Source organism: Larimichthys crocea, chromosome X (genome assembly GCF_000972845.2).
Source record: "Larimichthys crocea isolate SSNF chromosome X, L_crocea_2.0, whole genome shotgun sequence".
NCBI lineage: Eukaryota > Metazoa > Chordata > Actinopteri > Sciaenidae > Larimichthys > Larimichthys crocea.
The window spans coordinates 33,896,247-33,917,431 of NC_040020.1; the positions used below are offsets into that span (position 1 = coordinate 33,896,247).

Consider the following 21,185-nt stretch of genomic DNA (forward strand, 5'->3'; position numbering starts at 1 on the left):
GGAGTGGTGTGTTTTTTGAATGGATGGAAATCCCCCTGTGCTGACTCTGGACAAGCGGCACGACCGACAAGGAGGCAAGGGAAACATGGTGAGGATGCTGACCTCCCCATGGAGACCACGAGGGGATGTTAAAAAGAGTTAGCTAAACATATAATAGTGTATGAATACGATTAAACTAAAATGGTGCGTCAAAGCCCATCTCTGTATTTTTGTCTGTCTGTCATCACTGAGTTTCTTGTGTTGTTTTTAATGCTATGTGGTCAAGCCAAAGACAAGTGTTTGGAGCTCAAGGTAACACCTTGTGTTAATGCCCAAATATGAGATGATCACTGTCAATGTTCACTGAAGGCAAGAATTCATTCAGCCCTTTCCCAAAATACTATCTGCTCACTTTTTCAAGTTTGACATAGTGCTAAAATCTAAATCTTTATATTTTACAACTTTGCTGCAGAAAAACACGAAACGTGACTTTTGGTTTGACCTTTGTGTAAGTAACCAAAGATTCACAACGCTCCTCTAACACAGGAGCAAAGGTTCTCTAAAACTCTGTTGATCTTTTGACATGGTTTGAGCAAACCTATCGGGTGCTCGATGCTGACGCCTTCAACAAATACATGTGGTTAAAGACTGGTAGTAGTGAACGCTCTGACTGATGATACAGTGTTTGATAAGGACAGGTCATAACCCTTCAATGTGACCGCACAGCAGCAGAGTCTTTATCAGTAAATAGATGCTCCGACTCACCCTGACAGGACTTGCCGGCCTGGCAGTGAGTCATGTGGTTGAGGACGTTCTTCATGGTGCGGCAGTGAGGCAGGGCGCAGGCCCTCACCTCACCGTTGGCCTGCTCCCGTCGCTGGCACTTGTGTGCGTGAAGCAGCAGGACCAGCTGCTGCTGGATCAGCTTGCGCTTCTCTGGGTCGGCCGTGGGGCCTGCCGAAGGCACTGCCACACCTCCACCGCCAGCCAGTGGGAGCATCGCCGCCTGCTGCTGAGGCTGCTGCTGGAGCTGCTGGATGGGTTGACAAAAGAAAAGGCAGACAAATGTCAAAATTGAAATGGGTTCTTAAAAAGATGCTATTAATCTCTATTTGCTGTCAATACCGCAGCTGTAGAGATGCCATTCCTGTCACCAATCACAACAAAGATGTCATGATTTAACACTATGTTAACATCAGGAGCTGCATACATTATTATCACTGAAGTGACACATGAGATATGTGCCTGTTCAAAGTCCAGATAGTTTCTTTACACCAAGGGGCAAAATAAGCATCTCTGTTTGTTCAGCAGCCTTTAGAGCTGCTCCTCTGACACTTTAGTACACACAACGGAAATGCTCTATTTCGCCTCAGCTGGCTGGTGAGGGGTCCCCCTGTCTGCGTTTGATTGACAGCAGCTGGCAGGCTGCCAGTGCACACAGTAGTGAATGAGAGACAAACTTGTGCTGTGGCCTACCGTGTGTGGACGCATGTTCAACTAGCTCTGGTGTAGGACAAGACGTGTGTTCATGTTTGTAAGTTAGATTCGAGACTCGAGCTAGAAAGATAATGTGGGCTGCTGTCTGGCTCAGTTTGACCATCTGCTCTGCCTATGAATGAATGCTGACGTCGCAGCTTTATACAAGATTTGATTGGTTTGTATCATAGTAAGGTATCCATCTACAAACTGAGCGAACAGGAATTAAACTAAGCTATGGGGCGAGATCACTATTTTAGTCTCAATATTCTGGCTACTGGACATTGGTGGAGCAATGACTGGTAATCAGAGATGTATAAAGTACTGGAGTAAAGGAGTGGAGTAGAAGTACAAGTGCTATATCAAAAAACTGACTTGAGTAGAAGTGTTCGTTAAACACCATACTTAAGTAAAAGTATTCAAAATATTTTGTACTTAAGTATTGCAAGTAGAAGTATGTAAAAAATTGCTACTCAAGTACTGAAAGTAAAAGTACAAGTAAAAGTACAAGTACAAGTACTGTTGTTTATATTATTTCAAATATTTATTAAGGCACAACCTCTAATGTTACAGTGTTTCAATGTTCATGGTAGAGTTCTATAGTTTCCCATGGTCTGTGAATGCGTCTGAACTAATGCGAGAGCGAGGGGGCGGGGGAGCAGGTGAGAGACCACGCCAGGGTGAGTCAGGTGTATGACGTACGCCGCACGAGCGAGGTTGATGTGTGAGACCGGGACTGTTGTGCCGGTTTCTTGGCGTGGTTACGGCCGACAGTAACCGAGTCCTGTAACCAAACGTTCAGCAATAAATGCAGGTTTGTTCAATATCGCCTCGTCATTCATCACACGTCCGGCTGGACGCTACAATAGTAACGAGTAACGATTCAGCACATGAAAAATGTATCGGAGTAAAAGTATTAAATTCATCAAAAATATGTAGTGCAGTAAAAGTAGAAGTTGGGGAAAAAAATAATACTCCAAAAAGTACAGATACTGCATTTTAGTACTTAAGTAGTTCCACTTCGTTACTATACATCTCTGCTGGTAATAATAACAACAATAATGAAGATAATAAAGTGGTAACTCTGCAATATGACACTGTATGTGTAAACAGTACTAACCATGTTTGGCACGCTAGTGACAGCAGCCCCTTTGAGCTCACTGGGGAACGGTGGCAGGCTGTTGGCAAGGGCGGCCTTGTTCTGGAGTTGCTGCTGAGGGTTTAGCTGCTGGCCGGGTCCTGTGGCACCCTGACCGTAGGGCTGGGCCCCAAATGGACCCCCGTTGCTGCCCAGGCCCATCTGGAAAGAAAAAATAGAATAATTTAGCAACATTAGTTTCACAGAATGACAGTATAGTCTATTTTAAAACTCTTGAGTGCTGCACGGCCTAAAACTACAGCAGTTTAAAACAGGAATATAACGTGTTTGCTCGCTGTCCTCCCAATTATTTATCATTTAACTCATCTAAAGCCAACTACTACCCAACTAGCTGCTAACATCTGGCTGAAAATGATGTGGCGCCATTAGCTAAACCGTTTCTATAAACACATGAGTCAGTGCTAGGCAGGTTTTAGGAGTCTGGATGTTATGATGCATTATGATTGACCTGGTGGTGATTATTTAACTACATTAGTCAAAACAGCATCCATGTGCCAACAAAGGTTCCGCCTTCATTTAAATGGCAATTTGTCACTACAAGACCCCCCTCTGTCAATGCAGGCCGCGTCATCGCTGTGCCAGGATGACTGTGCCTGGTTCGGCCTAAACCAGCCCGTGTTCTGGCACCGTGACAGCTCAGCATGACATGGGCTATTGGCAGGAATTACTTTCCAGCCTTCAACTACAGAAACATTTCCAAACTTTTCTCCTCCACCTCCGCCATTAAGCTGCTTGGTAGTAAAGGTTGCAGCGAGACAAAACCACACTGCAGTGGGTAGGTTAGGGAGCCGCCAGATAAATGCTGTTCTGTCTTGGCAAAATGATTCTTCCATTAGCCTTTTTGACAGGTAATAACCATAACTTTATCGTATTCTCAAGATCCTGTTGGGCTAGAGCAATTAAAATAAAAAATAGCTGAGGGTTGTCAGCTAATTAAGGCTAACAAATGACTTTCCTGCGCTCAGAAAGACAATATATACCATAAGAGTCTCAATTTGTTTTTAGCATGTGACTTTGCAAACATAAATATCCTATCCATGCTCCACAAACCCTGCTCCAACCTGAAAACTATGGGCAACAGGGGCTTCTGCTGCAGTGCCTCCTGACTCTGGTCGGGTCTCCCTAAAACACACCTTCATGCAACTGTTAGAAATCTCATCGTGCCACGATCTGAAAAACGTATTTAGCTGCAGCTCTGCCTTTAATATGGTTGTGTTCAGACATTGGTACCCATGTTGCAAATCGACAGCACAACTGCTGGATGCCAATATTGGATTTATGGGTGTGGTAGGCACTTTGATTTATAGCAACACTGTGTACAAGTCTGTATTTTTGCAATTTTGTGCAACCCAGTTTCAGAATGAAACACCACTGTCATAAATACGGACAGCTGTACACGTGTATTTGTTATGATTACATTACTCATCGTCAAAAACTAGCGAGTCAGCAACTTTGCTTACAGTCAATTGTCAGTCAAGAGCGACATCAGAAGACATAGCAGCCAGCTAATATTACTTCAGTCAGTCCCTGATTTACTCTTGCCCAGCAGCCTCTGCCACTCTCATGTCCCTCTTCTTAGCTTACTCTGCCATCATGTCTGTAGAAGCTCCTAAGCTTGCTTTCCCAGCTCCGGTTCTGACACAACACTGCTTCCTTTCAGCATCCTGCTGTGCCCCGGGCCTAAAAATCTTCTCTTCTAACTCTCTCATTTAACTAATTAACTAACACTCCTCCAGCGCTCGAGCGAATAACAAACTGAGCTAACATTAGCTAGCAGCAGCTACAGTTCACAGCAGTTTACTTCACTGTCCATCAGGAAACTCTGTAAATCACAGAGTTGATAAGATTTTCTACATAAAATATGAACCGGCTTCACCAAAATCAATAAAATAGTTGGTGGTGTGTGTGACTAATGGGTGATCATAGCTGGAGCACAAAGTTACAAAGTGCAAGAAAAGGCTTATGGGGACGAGAGACACCATTCACTTAATTACGCATTAATGAAGCATCACAATGACAGTCTTATTTTATGGTAGAAAAGTTGCACAATGGGACTTTAAGGGACGTTTATTTTGTTGCATCATCTGGTTATTTGATCTACATTTGTGTTTTTTCTGTTTATTATCTGGTTATTTGATCTACATTTGTGTTTTTTCTGTTTATTTTCCATAAAATGTGCTAATACAATATTTATCGATACGTCAATGTGTGACAGGAGAGAGATATCCCTCAACTAGAACCATTGCAGCATACATTAAGATGCGAGGCACCGTGGGGGAGTAAAATCCTTGTTAGTGCCATGGTTTTACACATTGATCAACTTGCTGCTGCTCCCTCATCCACAAAGCTGCTGGAAGACCAGAGCAGCCATGCCAGGCCAGGCTGTATCCCCTCAGGCTGTTGACACCGCTCCAACAGACCAGATAAAAAAGACCCAGCTGAGACGACCAGACACTGGCAGCCTTTCAACACAGCTGAGCAGGCGGGGACACACACAGTTGCACACACACACGCACACACACACACAGAAACGCACACCCCCTCTTCCCCATTCAGTCCTCCGCTCTCTGACACACTCCACACATCGGCAGGCAGGACAGTTGCCAACTATCATCTCACCGCTCCGCTGCCAGGCCAGACTATTCAGCTGAGCTGCCCGCCCTCCCTCTACCTCACTGCACACGCCCTCCGTCATTCTAACTGATTAAGTGGTTTACAATGCCCGTCTTTCCCTGCGTGACTGACAGGGCAAGCAGCCATCCAATAAAGCAAGGGGAGTGTTCATGCGTATACAATAACAAAAGGAGCATGGGGCGGAAAGGAGTGACAGCAGTCTCTAACCAACACAAATGCCCAGAAAGAGATTTACAGTCCTGGCAATTAAAGCACAATAGAGGAAACCACACACAAAGACTAGTGGGTTTATCTCCATAGAGGCGGCGTTGGTGACATGATAATTCACAGGACATCGGTTAAGCCCACAGCACACACACCTTTTCCTGCAAATGCTGACATTCTCCTCACATATACTACATCGGCTTTTTATCTTTCTTGTGGGTAAAGCACGCGTAGATCTCTTCCAAGTCTCTTCTCGGTAGCTCGCAGCATCTGCGTGTGTGTGTCTGTGCTGTGGTTACATACCGCTCGAGTGTCTTGGCTCTGACACAGCCAGTAAAACAGATAGCTTCCTACCGATTTCCTGAGAAACCACATCGGTGGCAGCATTACATAGAAGCGACTAATGACACTGTGAACTCACTCACACGTGTGCGTGCATGCTTCAGTCCCAGGACTAATCTTAACAATGACTGAGCAGTTGACAGCAGTGTCAATATGAAGTCCGTGCCAAAAGTGAGAGCAGAGCTGCCAAGTGTGGAGTGTAAATTTCATTTCTGAACAATCGGAGCACTGAAAAATGAGCGGAGGGGGAGAAGAGACTGAGCAGATGAACGTACCAACGCATACGGCACACATGCAAAAAAAAAAAAAAGGCAATTTGGAGCTTCAATAAAAGTCAGTTTCAATGATCTCAAAGGCTTTGGTGAAAATCATATGAGACAAAGCATGAGTGGTGTTATGGTCAGCAACGGAACATCTCCACTCTTATTAACCAGCCAATTAAAAGACACATAAAAAATAAGCAACTGTATGCAGACCTTGGGCCCAGGATGAGCTCACTGACGGCTCTGCCAGTTTGCCGTATGACAGGCGCTGCAGCAATAGCAGAGCAACAAATCCCTTTACTTCAAAAGGTGGTGACACCATCGATTATTAGAGGAAGCACACAGCGGTCTATACCCTCGCCAGACAAGCAATGGAGTTGGCAGTGACCAGGCTGCAGTCACACATTAAGAATTGTTCCTATGAAATGACTCGAGGTGCTTTTTGCTTCCACTTAGTGTTTTCCTGAAAAACAGGCAGTTAAAGACAGACTTATCTCGGATATTGATTGTCGTTTACAGCGGCCAATAGCACTGTATAGTTGCATTACAGTAGGGGTGTAACACACAGTGGTCTGGCAGACCTTTTAACTCTTCCCAAAGCTTCCAGCGAACCTGGACTATTCAGATATTCACCTTAATACAGCATCCAAGACTGAGGGAGGCCAGTTTAACAGCAGGCTCCAAGATAGTTTAGCGGGGTATGGCTCCTGGCATCCCAGGGCTGAGTGAGCAAATCTAACACAGCTGCACGTCTGACCGAGCTCACGGTTTAGGTACCAGATGTGCTTGACCTGCCAGATAAACCATCTTTCAATCAGGAAACCCCTTTAAATGCCGTATTGCCTGTTGGTCTGGTTGTGTTCACTGGAGGCCTGCTGAGCAGCTGCCCACTGACAGGAGATACAGTTAGCGATTAGCTACTTAGCAAGTAACACTAAAGCGATCTGTCCACCATGAAACATAAATTACACTGAGGATGTGTAGCCGGGGGACATTGGGGGAAAATCCTAAAACTATTTTCTTCATAAAATATATATCTTAGTTTTACCCAAACTGATGGACAATGTTGTTGTTGGACCTTAATATGAAGGTTGCCATATTGTTTGTAACGTCAAACAAACAGGTTATTAATGAATATCGACAGTATGGTGGTAATGTGCACTAAAGGCAGGAATGTGCTCAATAAAACTAGAGAAGAGGAAGGCAGTGTCTATGTAAACAATGCTGGTTTAAAAAAAGAAAAGTAAGCCTTTGAAAATGTTTATGAGGTAGGAAAAGCTTTAATGCGTTTGTTTTTTTGTGGTTTTTAATGACACGCTGTATTTTTTTCTGTGTGAGAAAAAAAGTCTTGTTTGTTCACGGTGAAAACTCCACGGGGTACTTTTAACTTTGCTGTGTCAATGTAGTCAATTAAATTCATCTTCATAGTCATCAGGCCTTGTCAGCCAATGCAGTTATCCAAAGTAAATTCAGGTAGGACTGACGTATTTAAAGCTTCTGTTGGGTTCAGAGTTGCTGCATGAGACAGAACATCATTTTGAACATGTTAGTTATCGAAAGAATAATGGAGCCCAGAGCACCAACACACACAAAAAAGGTATCCTCGAGTTTCTTTTGTCTGTCGGGAGTCTGCACAAGAAGTTTCCACTCACCGAACATCCACCATGAATAAGGGATCAGAGTCAGCGACATGTTCCAGGTCTTGAGAGACTCTTGCCTCTAAATGACTTCACTTAACAAAACTGGCGATGGGATGTATGGTACGTGACTCACCTTGTTCATGTTGCCTGCTTGCTGAGCTGCACTGAGGGTGGCGTGAGCCCCCATCTGCTGTCCTCCCTGGGTGAGTGTCTCTGCCAACGCGCTCCCTGCTCCTCCTGGTCCTGGTGCAGCTCCCTGCATGGTCGGCCCTTGGTATTGCATGCCTGCCACCCCTGCTCCTCGTCCTCTCCCAGCTTCAGGTCCAAGACCGCCATTCATCACCTGCCCTGGTTGGGGCTGTCCTCCCTGGGCCAGGAGTCCACCGTGGCCCTGGCTATTGTTAATCATGGCCTGGTTGAAGCCAGCTGTGTTCAGGCCCATTGTTGCAGGATTACTGTTGTTGTTCTGTCCTGCTACTCCAGTTGGTGTTCCTGCTTTTTGGGCCTGCGGGGACGGGTGGTTGTTGGGGGAGCCCTGGCCAAGGGGGCTCTTTCCCAACGGTGTTCCCAGCTGAGGCCCCATCCCACCGGGCTGAGGGCTAGCTGAGTTCAGACCGGCACCTGTGATACTGGAGGTGCTACCTGCTCGAAGGAGCTCTGAGAGCTGCTTGTGCTTAGCAGCCGCATCCGGGACACCACTGCCACCGGCGTTGCCTGCTGGGGTGCCAGATCCCGGTGCTGCGCCACCGTTTGAAGGCATCCCGCCCATCAGGCTCAGATCTCCTCCATTAGGGATCAACTCATCTGGAAGGTCATTTTCCAGATCATCCCAGGATAGTGATCCCAGATCTAGAAAAGAAAATGAAAATTAATTCATTATATTTTAGAGAGGTTTCTGACGTGCTGTAGTGGATTACAAATGTTGCATATAATCATCAGAGAAGCCTGTCCAAGTAGTATTTCGTGCTATGGATTTCTATCTTCTCCATGCACCACAGGCAACTCAACCCACACACATGACAGTAGATGTCAAAATCAAACAAATATCCTCTTACTCCCTGCTGACCCTCCTCCCCATCCAAATATTCTCAAACTGTGGGAGTATAATGAGCCAACATGCTAACTGGTGCAGCACTGTGGCTGTGTCCCTGCAGCGCAAGGAAAGAAACAAGACGAAGCGTGATAATAAGAGCATCGCTACTGGCTGACAAACGCAAGTGTGACAAGAGAGGGAGAGAGAATCCAGCAGCATTCAGGGTTCCTGCTGGGCAGTGGAGGAATATTTGTGTCACACCATCCAGAGGTGTGAGCGTAATGCTGCGTCCCTGAGGAGCCATGATTTGTTTGAGGTGAAGTGACTGCGACAGCAAGAAGAGCTGAGAAGTGTGTGTGTGTGTGTGTGTGTGCATTCGAGAGGTGTTTTTCTTAGCCGATGACTAATCAATCAGTTCGACAAAAAAAAGTCTCATATGGGTGCTTGTTGGTCACTGTTTGTGTTTGGCGTTCCAGACTACACAGGTTTAATGCACCGCCTCCATCACTGGTTCCATATTACCCTCTCCTGTCTAGGTTATGGCTGGTGAGTGTTGCTTTCAAAGTTGAACTGCAGACAACAGACTGTGAGGCAGGTGAGGCACAAGTGGTTTTCAATGACTGAGAAGTCACAGTAAAAGCTTTTTCCAGGGTCTGTGGCAGAGATTTTGTCACTCTGTATTAAAAGCACATGTCGCCTGCTGCTCTTGAACTGGACCACCAGTGTTAGTTCCTGTTTTTACCACTATTCTATTGCAATATCGTCCCATGCAAAAAGATCATACATGTTCTTATCACCCCTCGGTTACAATAAACCAACCGCAAAATCCTTTCAATTAGTGAGGTATTGTAGCGTGGGGATATTTTTTATGTGCAGGACAAAGCTGGTTCAGTAAAAAGTTGTAATTTGTAAGAAACTGGAAAACTTGAATAAATATAATTTTCCCTTCATTAAAATAAGCTTAAATCTGCAAGACCAACTCAGCTCTGTGTGAAATACTCCCTTCATTCACTTAAGCAGCAGTGCCTACCATAAAAAAGCAGGGTCATCTAGCAAGGTGTTGTGGTGGCCAATCAAAAACGTCAAAGTCCACATTTCTGAGGTCACAACATTTCTACGTTTTGAGTTATGATTGTGTTCTGACATCTGATAAGGCCTCAAATTAATGGACCTGCTACTTGACCTTCTAGATTGTATTTCATATGTCATGGACTCCTGGAAGCAACACCCCTCCTTGTGTAATTTTAACAAAGAGATGTTTTGAGTCTGAATGCCTGCTAAAACCAGGATTGTGTTGCTTAACCCGCCCAGCTTAAAATGACTTGAGTGGGCTAAAATGGTCGTCATAATTCTCATCAAGTGAGCTCAACTCTTCAAGACAGATTTGCTCATCTGTAACAAGTCAAACAGTGTATCCTTATTTTGAAATAAAAGAGTGGGCCACTTTACGAGTGTCTGGTAGCACCGTGGCTTACTTAGACAGCTATTTCCTTTAACTGCACAGCTGAGAGCTCAGGAATGTCACTTTATCAAAGACGCAGCCAAATCAAATCGAGCTCATCAGTTATTAGCATATGATGAGCGAGGCTTAAGGCTACATGATGGGAGAGGACGGGACAGAGCGAGACACAGTGAGGCAGTCACCCTCCCATCTGCCGTCTGCTGCTACTGCTGGATGTCTTCATTGAGATTCAGTCAGAATCCAGCCTTTAATGAGGGCACTTGGCCTACGTACCTCCCTGAGTAAACACAGCCCTCCAGATCTGCTGCGCTAGCCCGCTGTCTGTCCCTGGCATCAGGCAAGCAGGTGCTCCATGTGGAGGAAGCTTGTTTAAGACTGAAGGGACCATCCGTCTTTCCCTCCCTCGCTCGCTCCTCTAAGCCTCCTCCTCTCTAACCAGCAGCCACATGGATGCTCTCAGAGCAGCAGTATTCAATTCAACCACATGCCCTCAGGCCTGGCCCTGCATTCATTTCTGAATGGACACACACACACACACACACACACACACACACACACCCCTACACACACACACCCCTACACACACACACCCCTACACACACACACACCCCTACCTCACCCCCGGGCTTCTTGGCACAACACCAAAAATGCAAAGCAATGTTTTGGTTAGGTAGCGCCACATGCAGTCAGGGGAGCCCCAACCATGCGAGGAGGGGGAGGGGAGACAGATTAGGAGCACTACTTTTCTCTTCCTGAAGCCTTTTTTTCCTCCCCACTTTCCAGGCTTCCATTTGCTTCCCATTACTCTGTCCTTCTTTTGCTCCTTCACCTAATTATCTTCTTTCTTTAAGTGACCGATCGTCACACTACTCTCCGTTTTTTTTTTTTTTTTTTTTTTGGTTACATCCCCTGTGGCTCCTGTCTGCAAGTCGGGGGCTATAAATACTCGCACAAGCAGCCCCAGCCTTAGTCCAGACTGGGGTCTGTCTGTCATCTAGCCTTGGGTGAAGTGTCTGGCCTTGGTGGGACAGGTGCAGCATGGCTGCTTGGTCTTTCGCTCGCTGTTTAGCATCACAGCAAGGGATGGCAAGAAAGCCACTTAGTGCTCAGGAGGTAATCTATCCACTGCTTTTTCAACAACACTTTTAGGGTCCTTGGAGTGGGTAATAACATCTGAAGGTGGGGTGGAGAAACAATCTGACGAAGGACAGGATCATGGAGGATTTCACTTTTCCATGAGTGAACTGCAGGTTTAAGCATTTTTATACAAAATCCAGTCTTCGGTGACTCATGCGGGACTCAACATTGCATCCCCAGATAATTGTGTCAGCTACGCAGCATGCAGACCACAACATCTTTGGACTAGGCTTGCTAACTGGAAGGTAATCAAAGTCCAAAATATTAGACATCAGCAATTCGTCACTGTCAGCTCGGTCTATAGCTGCACAGCATCTCAATGCCAACTGTGATAAGAACTGTTATCACACTGCCACTGGTCTCGTGCAGGAGTGAATGCTGCGCATCAAACACAATAATACAATAATTACACTTGAACAATAGAGCTGTTAGTCTATTTTTAATGCCAAACTACAAGCTGGTCAACAATCAGACCCGTTCATGCATTACAATAAATTCAACATTTCAAGTGTTTACTGTAGCATGTCAAACATTTTTTAAATAAACAGTGACCGGGTTAATAGTTAAATCTGTTGAACGCTGCGTCTATAAGCTTGAGGAGGAGGATGTGGGCTAACGACAGAATCTCTCTGGCTCATTTCTGCCTCATGCCAAGCAGAGAGTCACACAAATAGTTGAACTAACTGAACATAAATGTAAATACATTATTCCCTATTAGCACATGTGTGTCCTTAGCTTGCTGCTCGTACTGTGAAGTCGCAGCAAACGTCACTTACCAGCTGTTCCCCAGTTTAATCTCATCATTTTGGCAGCCTCACTCTTGTGGTGTGCTCAAAGGGGTGTGTGTGTGTGTGTGTGTGTGTGTGTGTGTGTGTGTGTGTGTGTGTGTGTAGATTAGAGGAAATGTACAAAATTAACTTTTTTTTAAATCCACCAGCCAAATGGCTAGTGAATGCGAAAATTGTCCCAGCCACTTATTAAATTCTGATTGTTTCATTTGGCTGCTAAGTGAACCAAACCTATCAGCCACTTGCACATTTTACCAGCATTTGGCTGGCCGTAATGTTGTGCCCTGATTAGAGATGTTGCCTCCAGATGCCACCTTCATCAGACGAGATTTTACAGATTGCCTCATTGACGTTATCAGGATCCATATTAGCAATGGGCTGAATCAAAACGTTGGCAAATAGGCACCTTTGCTCTTCACTTTGACGCCAAAACCGCCGCCCTCGTCGGTCAACTCTCGACACTTGTCAAGTGGAGGTGGTGGGCAACTAATATAATCCGCCCCAACACTGTTTAACACCAGCGTCAGACTACTCTGGCAAGTCGAGTAAGGATTTAGATATTTGATGTTGACCACAAAACGTTCTGATCTGCCTCCATCTATTCTCACAGACTGGATAAGGACAGTACGTTACTTGTGAAAGAGTGCAAACTGTGTGGTTTAGAATAAATTCATTTATGTATGTACAAAAAATGTAACAAAAAATTAACCATATAGTGGTAAACTGGTATAAAGGGTAAACTTTTAACTTAGCAAACGTGTTTTATCTCTGTTACTCCTAACTTATTAAAATGATGCGGTCGCTGGGGCGGCACCGTTCCAGCTGATAGAAAAGATTTGTTGTGTTTTCCTTCCTGGTTGGAACCAACTGATGGCATATTTTGCAGACCATCATCATCTGCGCTTTGATGCTTTCGAGACATCCAAACCACTTCCGTATAATTAACACCGTCGATGTTAGGCTAATGAAAATGGGGATTTATTCAGCTCATATCATGTTCAATTTTAGTGGATCAGTTATGGAATTAATCTGTAAATGTTCAGGATCAGTTTTAGAGCCATGACAAATGGTGAATGTGGCCTATAGCGGTCGTATGGACAAAATCCACCAGGAAAGAAGGCAACGCGTTCCATGTGCGCTGAGGCCACCGGAGCCAATCGCGGCGGTTCGAGAGAATGTTTCAAAGCCTACCGGTACCGCCGCTGCCTGTTTCAGAAGCGTCTCTCTGCTCGGCTCTGCTGAGAATACGCAGCTGATCTATTTTTACCAGATGCCGTGAGCAAGCTGCGTCAATCTGCACAGAGCAGCTCGGGTTGGCCGGAAGTCAGACACAGAAACGGCATAAAGAAGCCAGACTTTTTTCAAAATAAAACACCCCGTACAAACTGCAGATCTTTAAAACAGTCAAAAGGAAAACAGATTAGCTACATAGCAAATGCTTACACAAGAAGAACTACCAAATCTCAAAGTCTGGCAGGCTAAACGCTTCTGAAACGCTCTCAGTGGAGCTTGAAGTCGCGTAGAGAACGGACCAAAACAGCGTCGCGGCCACAAGGTGACAGAGACGTTAGGAAGACTGTGGCGTCAGCAGTCGGTATAAAACAGAGCAGCAAAATGCTAATCGCTGTAAAAATCGATTTCCAGCCATGATGGATTAAATGTACGCTTTCATTGAATATTTAGCACATTCATAACATTGTTTTTTTTTTTTATATATCAGGCTCATCAAGGTGAAAAACACAGGAGATGGAGAGCTGATGATGAGTCAGATTTATTTATTTATTTATTTTTTAAAAAGGGGGTATTTTCAAGGTACTTGATTTTTAAAAAACACTGCTCTACCAGCTGTACCATCGATATCGGCCAATATGACTCACAGACGAGCTGCAGTCAAATCGGCAGCAATAGAAAACCATGATCAGGGCATCCCTGTATTATTTATTAATCATATTTATTTTTAAAATAGCATGACGCATTTATCTGAAAAATAAACATGTAAGCCAAAGTAGCCTACTTTTTAATACATTCCTTGATGATGCCCCTATAATTTATCTTAAGCTCAGAAACTACAGGTAATACCTGACAGTAATTTCTTCTATTTGTCTTCACGTTAAAATGTTAAAGCAGCTAAATGGTGCACCAGCTAGTTGCCAGCAGCGTCTGTCTGCCGTCTGGTGCTAAGCAGGTAGTGTACAGTCGGTTTTTTGGGGCTTTTTTATTTTGTGCTGAAAACAGCTGTCTGCTGCAGCCCAAATTATGCTGTGAGAGCAGCGAGCGTGACCCAAAACAGCATGTTCCAGGTTTGACAGCTGATCTGACAATAATCTGACAACCTGCTGAAGCTCTGTAAAGCCGAGCTGCAGATTCGAGTGATAATTCTCTATAGGTTCAAGACTATGGCCAACTATGTCACATTAACTCATTTAACACATCGTTCAAAGAAAAAAAAAGTCGATCAAAGCCGTCTTACCGTGGCTTCTCATAACACTAAGTAACCGGTCGTGCTCCTCAATCACTTCTACTTCCTGTAACAGATTTTATCTATATTTTTGCCGTAACACCTTTGTCACACATAATTAATCATTCTGAGTGACGTACAGACACATTTAAGATCATCTCTCTGAGTCAAAATGTGAGGTCCACTCAAAAGCAGATGCAAGAGATGTAATGATTATGCAAAGCTTCATTTCAAGTCCTGGACAGAGCTGTGTTCTCTAGCCAAGTGCTTCAGGACAGATCAGACTTACTGAAAGGCGCGCTGTGTTTTTCATATATTAAGAAAACCTGGGGTGGATAATCCTACAGATTGTTTTCATACAAACGTTTGCACAAACAAGAAGCAGAATTTTGTCAGGAGGACTTTTTCAGCCTCTCTCACACACAGATGCAAACGTCCATAAGTGAAAACAGCAAAAAATAGCAATACCAGCTCATGGAAAGAGATTGTGTTATAACGAGGGGAAACATGTTTAAATCCGAGCGTGGACACAAGTGACATTATGAAAAAAAAATAAAAATCACTCTCGCTGCCAGACAGCTTTAAAAAAAAAAAGAGCATGTTGTCATAAACGCTTTACATTAAAAGGAGTAGGTGGTGACACACCACCCTCCGTCTGCTCTGCTGCTCGCCTTTCTTTTTCTCAGGGTTGTTCCCGGTTGCCTGCAGGCTGAACGCGTAAATGGCTCCATTAGCGGCTGCGGCATTAAAAAGGTGCCATTTGCAGAGTGGCAAGCAAACATTTGGGTGCTGGCGGGTGGGTTCACTCACATGGACATGACTTACACGTGGAGCTGAACGAAGATCTCGGTAACCTTACCCGTGTCTAGTCGGGTTTCCGCACACTTGTGGCTATAAAAGACTCAGCCTGCTCATACACACCTTGACGTTGACAGAGAAAAGAGGTGTAGTAGCTAAACACCATCAGTCGTTCGCAGACTGTGGTCAAAATACAGCAGCTCTGCATGTGTGTTAACACTTTGCTTTAAAAACAACACAAGTCAGTCACCATAATTCAAGGTTTCTAAATAAAACCTACGTGCGTTACCAATGGATTTTACAGAGGGGCTAAGGGACCCCACAGAGTGACATATGGCCTGAATAGAGCGAGAGGGGCACGTGTTTGCTCTTGGTCACTACAATTAAACAGAACCCCCCTCCCCAAACGCACACAAAACCTGACTGCGCAACAACATCGAGCACATAGACGCTGCGAGCATATATGCTTTACCCCACATTATTATGCAAACACTCCCCACAGGGCTAAACTCCAACCCGCCGGGACGTCCGACTCAGAACGAGGCTGTACTGCAAATGGCAGAGGCCAAATTGTCGGGGCAGAAGGGTTACTGCTCACAAACCTCCAGGCAAGACAGCCATTAAAGAGCGAAAGCCAACTCTTTCCTCCGCAGTAATTTACGGCTGATGGTTGTGTCGCCCCGGTGCCGTCCCAAGGGGTCCGTTTGGTCCCAATTGGAACTGGCGAAAACTATAAAGTGTAGGCGGGGCAGGTTCAGTGATTGATCACTGCAGACATGTGGCGCTTCTGCCATGTGTGATGGGCGTTGTAACTCATTGTTGTTGTGACAGCTGCTTTTGTCGAAGGGCTGTCCAACTTATTATTTTTCTAGCAGACTGGACAAAAATCTAACTCAACAAACAACACGTGCCATTTGATAGACAAACACTCGCCTGGCTACGAACATATATTAACAACATACATCTCTATAATTTATTGGCCCAAATATACAGACTTGCGTTCCAAATGTACGTTAAAGCTGCATTCATGTTTCACCGCTAAGGGGTTGAATCAAGTCGACCAATAGACAGCTCTAACATATTACAGCCATATTACATTTTTATGGTCAACGTTACAAACAATTGACAACTATCCAGCTGACACACACCGACATTTGGATTCTTTGTAGCCTTTTAATACTCTTTTAGTTTTCACTGACTCCTGCGAAAACTTTACTTGACAGATGTTTGGCTCGCCTCACCAACCACATGGTAACTTTGTCTGTTGTTTGGTGGTGAACACTGTGTGCAGCCGAGTTTACCAGAGCTTTATTTTTATTTATTTTTTTTAAAGGGAGACCGCTGCCTACAGAGTATGAGGAGACCAGCTCACACTCAACCATACAGACAGGAAAACCAAAACAACGAGCCACAAGAGGCTAAAAGTTAAGTGTCATCTTTCAGTCCATTTTAGTGTCAAAACCATTCATTGATGGTTTTACAGAGTGTCGTATTATGGTGTGATTACGCCTTAATTTTTGCCAGACTATTATTTGTCTACCCAGCCATTTTCTTGCACCGATGTCTGCTGTTGTAAATCAGTTCCCGACAATGTCCTACAGGAGTTGTCGGCCGGCTAATGTTACGTGTTTTGCTGCTGCTGAGGAGATAAATTCCTAACAGCCTCTTTACTTCACAAATGGATCAGAAAGCCACCTGTCAAGCAGCCAAGAAACACAGTCTTATATCATCGTGAAAGAAAATGACTAGCCTGGAGAGACTTTTAAATATTTGGAGGATATCTTTTTTTTTGCGTCTTGTCACAAACAAACTAACTTGCATGAAGAGTGTGAGAGTTTACTACACTGTTAACTACCTCCTTTGGATAGTTGATGGGTTTATTGAAATTGAACAAAACAAAGCCAGAGGGGTACAAAATATATCTATGCAGATGTTCCAAAAACAGGATCACGCTTTAACAAATCAGGCTCAACTGATCAAAACTCACAAAATCACTTCAAATTAAAATCAATGTGGTCAAGATACGAAACAGAAAGGCATTTCCTAATCCCAGCAGTCACAGAACATATGTGGAGATTTCTACCATGTACTCCTTCACGTCTGATTTCACAGATGTGCGTACGCAGAGAGAGACGTCGTATACGAACCTTGCATATAGAGTAACACAAGAACTCCAGCAAATAAAATATTTACTGTGCAATCAAAGGAAGGTCAATTACATCCAGATGTGTTGCGTAGGTCCATACGCTCGCTTGGAGATGGCCGTGTTAACTCGTGTTTTTATACTTATACACTGTTTATCATTCATCCTCTTGTTGGACTTGCCTGATTATTACTCTGCACAGACCTGAACGCAATAAATAAAATGAATTAAACTGCCTGGAAATTTTGTTTGCTATTTTTTGACAGTGTGCCATCAAATAGATTTTTTTCTTCTTCTTTGCATTACGATGCAAGATAATCAGGGTGTAAGATGTCGCTCTGTCTCAAACATGCCATCAGATCTTTAATGAAAATGTATCTAATGTTACAACTTTTCCTCCACAGAGCTCTTCAATGCCATCAGAGAGAAAAAAGCTAATATAAAGACATGCACATGCTCAGTTGGGGCTAAACTAAAGCAACAAGAGTGTGACAGAGCTGCAGCACGTCCAACTTTATATAATGTTCAGTGTGCATGCTTTAACTGTAGCTTGTGTTACACCTCATGGCTCCAGCTCTACTACATTAGCACAAGGCGAGTGTGCCTAATAAACTGGCATCACAGTTTTTGTATCACACGCTCACCCCAAAAACCACAACACTGCAGTGTCACCAACAAATAGCTCAGCACACCTGGCCGACCTGGTGACTTTATAAACCGTGCCGCATGACACGTTTAAGTGACAGTTTTGCACAGAAATGTTGAGGTGCTGTCGGTGTTTACATGTGCAGCAGCAGCAGCAGCAGCGAGGCCTTTACCTGGCGCATCAGACGCTGACAGGGCAGGTGAGTTCAGCTTGGGCCGTTTGGTGGGAGGTCCGACTTCCAGCAGGTTTTCAGCCATAGTTGGTCGTCTTGTCCGGCTTGGTTGTTGCTCGAGTTGATAAATGTGATTGTGACAGGGAAGTTGTCGCAGTTTCAGCCCCCCTGGTTAGCACATTAGCAAGCTGGCAGCCTGCTAACGTGAGCTAACTGGCTAATAGCTAAGTTAACTGTTAGCTGCTCGCCGTGAGAGTCGGAGTCTTTCAAAAGAGATGCAATAGCGCCCCGCTTCGCCACCGCCATTCACCCCATGATAATCCAACACCCAACACCCACATTATCATCGTTAAATAACCCGAAATAAAATATTCCCCATGTAAAAAAGCGAACTTCAGAGGGTGGATCCGGTGAAATCAGGTGGACCGCTGCATTCCGGGGGAAAGGTCGTTAATTTTCTAGATGTTCAAAGTACCCATTTTGCGTGACGTCAAAATTTCTTCATGCAAAAATCGCGCGAAGCTCCACAAAAATGCACAATTGCACGAAAATGCCGTGTTTTTGCAAATCACTTCGAAAGTCACGACCGGGTCCGTGCTCGCCCACGGTAAACAATACTGCTCCCGACACGGCGACAGGGGCTGAATCGCCGCACTCTGAAGGGGAAATCAGATATACGGAGCTTTTTTTTGCCCGACGACCACCGAGCCAATCCCCGTTATTTCGCACAAAATGTCTCCGAGGCGACGTCAAGATGTCGTTTTCGGCTGGAGGACGCTGTCATACCGCGGTAAGGATGCTCGATTTCTACATAAAAACCAGTGTTGGACCGAAATCCTAATTCCGAGCCACGACAAGATGGCGGCTGTTGATTCCTTCGATACAAAAAAGTTTTTTTTTCTTTTCCAGATCGGCTGGAGGGGGGAGGGGCCGCGCTATCACGCCCTGCGTGAAAACACCGCGCCGGGCGGCCGCCGGGGGCGCTGCGGCACCGCCCAGAGAGCCACACCAGCAACTCGCAGGAGCCAGCCCATTCATTTGTACACGAGCACGTTACTGCTCAATTATGTATGAAATCTAATAGAAAACATACATATTTTAATGCTGGATGTTAATTAAAAACACCATTCATCATTTAAACAGCTCTATGTTTCATGTTTATGAGTTTTAAACTACTTAAATTATTAGTTGGGTATTAAGTTATGACCCATAACGGTGGTAGGATTGCCTCTTTTTTTTTTTTTAAAGGGGACACAAAAAAGCAGGTGTATTATAACCTGCAGTCACACATTCTGAGGTGAACATTTCACATGAACTGTTTTGTTTAATAATGTATAATAATAAGAAGAATATATCTGTAAAAGCTTCCCCTGTCACAGTGGGATTGAAGCCTATCCCAGCTGACTTTGGGTGAGAGGAGGAGTACACCCTCACCAGCTCATTACAGGGCACATAGACAAACATTCACACTTACATTCACACACTACGGCCAATTTAGAGTCACCTATTAATTGCATGATTTTGGACTGTGGGAGACAGCGCTGACCACTGCACCGCCACAATAACATGTATATAATATATTATGTGATATATATTTTTTGGCATCACCAAAATAAAGCAGAGCTTTGTGCATGGTCGTCCTCCTTCCGGATCAGCACAGCTACAACAGAAATACACATGAAATGCCAGAAATCGAGTGGTGGCTGTATTGTATCACATTTTTGTCTCTTGTTTGACTGTTTCCCACTTCATGGCTCATCTTTAGACATCTACTCTTACTTTGCTTTTTTGATGCAGAGTTAATAACTAAAAGTAATCACTTTTATACATTCTTGCACATTCCTACTACAGTATCGTGTACACACACACACACACACACACACACAGTATGAGCAGCATTTTTAGTCCAAGCGCTCGACTTTATTGAGTGTTGGGACTCTCTGGATGCTTTCCTAAAATTTGGCCAACCTGTGATGTGCATATAGCCTGGTCACAGACTGATCTCTGATTTACTATTCAGTCTGATTATTCAACTAATCGGCATGTATGGTTTGACATGAACTCATCTTCACTTTATACTTCACAGTGCACTCAGCACACAGCTGTTTTCTGCTTGGAGATTTATTTCTCTCACGCTGGAAGGAAAAAAAAAGAGTAATAAAATCAAAACACTCACACTTACTCAAATAGACACACATTGAATCAATTTGATAATACGTGTCAATTTTTCATTGTTTTCTGGCAAAATCTGACACATGCACATGTATAAAAAAAAAAAAATCATATGTGACATAAAATAACTGCATATGTACAAACACTGAGTGCTTTGTGCAAATGTGTACAGATTACGATCATGTGTTGATAAATGATACATGGGTAATGTGCACAAAACATACATAATACATCTCATCCATGAACATAAAACTAATACACAAAGATTTTAAATCAAACAACTCTGTCTAATTTTTGTCCCAGTGTAATAAAAAACACATACGGGTTGAATTTTCTAGAAAAATTTATAATGAAAGGATGTGGAGCTGTCACCATTCAAATGAGTAATTAGGCAATGCTTTTTTGCTGTGATGTTTGTGACAAGTGCTAATAAATCACTATGCCTTTGTTCCTCTCCCTTATTTCTCTGTCACAAAGCAGAATCACACTTCTGGAGTGCAGGACTTCTAGCGACACTTCTTTCCCTCAGCCAAAACGAAAACCCACACGACATTCATCAAGAGAAAGATTAAACAAAACAAAAAAAATGAGCATCTTCAAATCTTTGACATAATTGTAAAAAGAATGAAATCAAATAAAAAAAGGTTGGCGCAGAAACAAAACTAAAATTGTAGTGTGT

General features: G+C 44.0%; 1 protein-coding gene and 1 long non-coding RNA gene across 5 annotated transcripts in view; one reads left to right on the forward strand and one right to left on the reverse strand.

Annotated features, from left to right (window-relative positions):
- The window catches only part of crebbpa (CREB binding lysine acetyltransferase a), a 37,146-nt gene extending 18,685 nt beyond the window's left edge, over positions 1-18,461 (reverse strand). For 3 of the 4 annotated variants that reach the window (XM_010738979.3, XM_019263978.2, XM_019263977.2), the window contains exons 1-4: positions 18,335-18,461; positions 7,831-8,546; positions 2,576-2,755; positions 745-1,012 (exon numbers count right to left, since the gene is read on the reverse strand). In XM_010738979.3, the coding sequence (XP_010737281.3) occupies positions 745-1,012; positions 2,576-2,755; positions 7,831-8,546; positions 18,335-18,419 (1,249 nt within the window). In that variant the 5' untranslated portion in view covers positions 18,420-18,461. The remainder of the gene's footprint in view (positions 1-744; positions 1,013-2,575; positions 2,756-7,830; positions 8,547-18,334) is intronic. The other variant, XM_019263979.2, reaches the window with a different exon arrangement.
- A 534-nt stretch (positions 18,462-18,995) lies between these two features.
- LOC109139699 (uncharacterized) lies at positions 18,996-21,084 on the forward strand. Its single transcript, XR_002042271.2, has 2 exons — positions 18,996-19,124; positions 19,244-21,084. It is a non-coding gene; the product is annotated as an uncharacterized LOC109139699 (long non-coding RNA).
- The last annotated feature ends 101 nt before the right edge of the window (positions 21,085-21,185 follow it).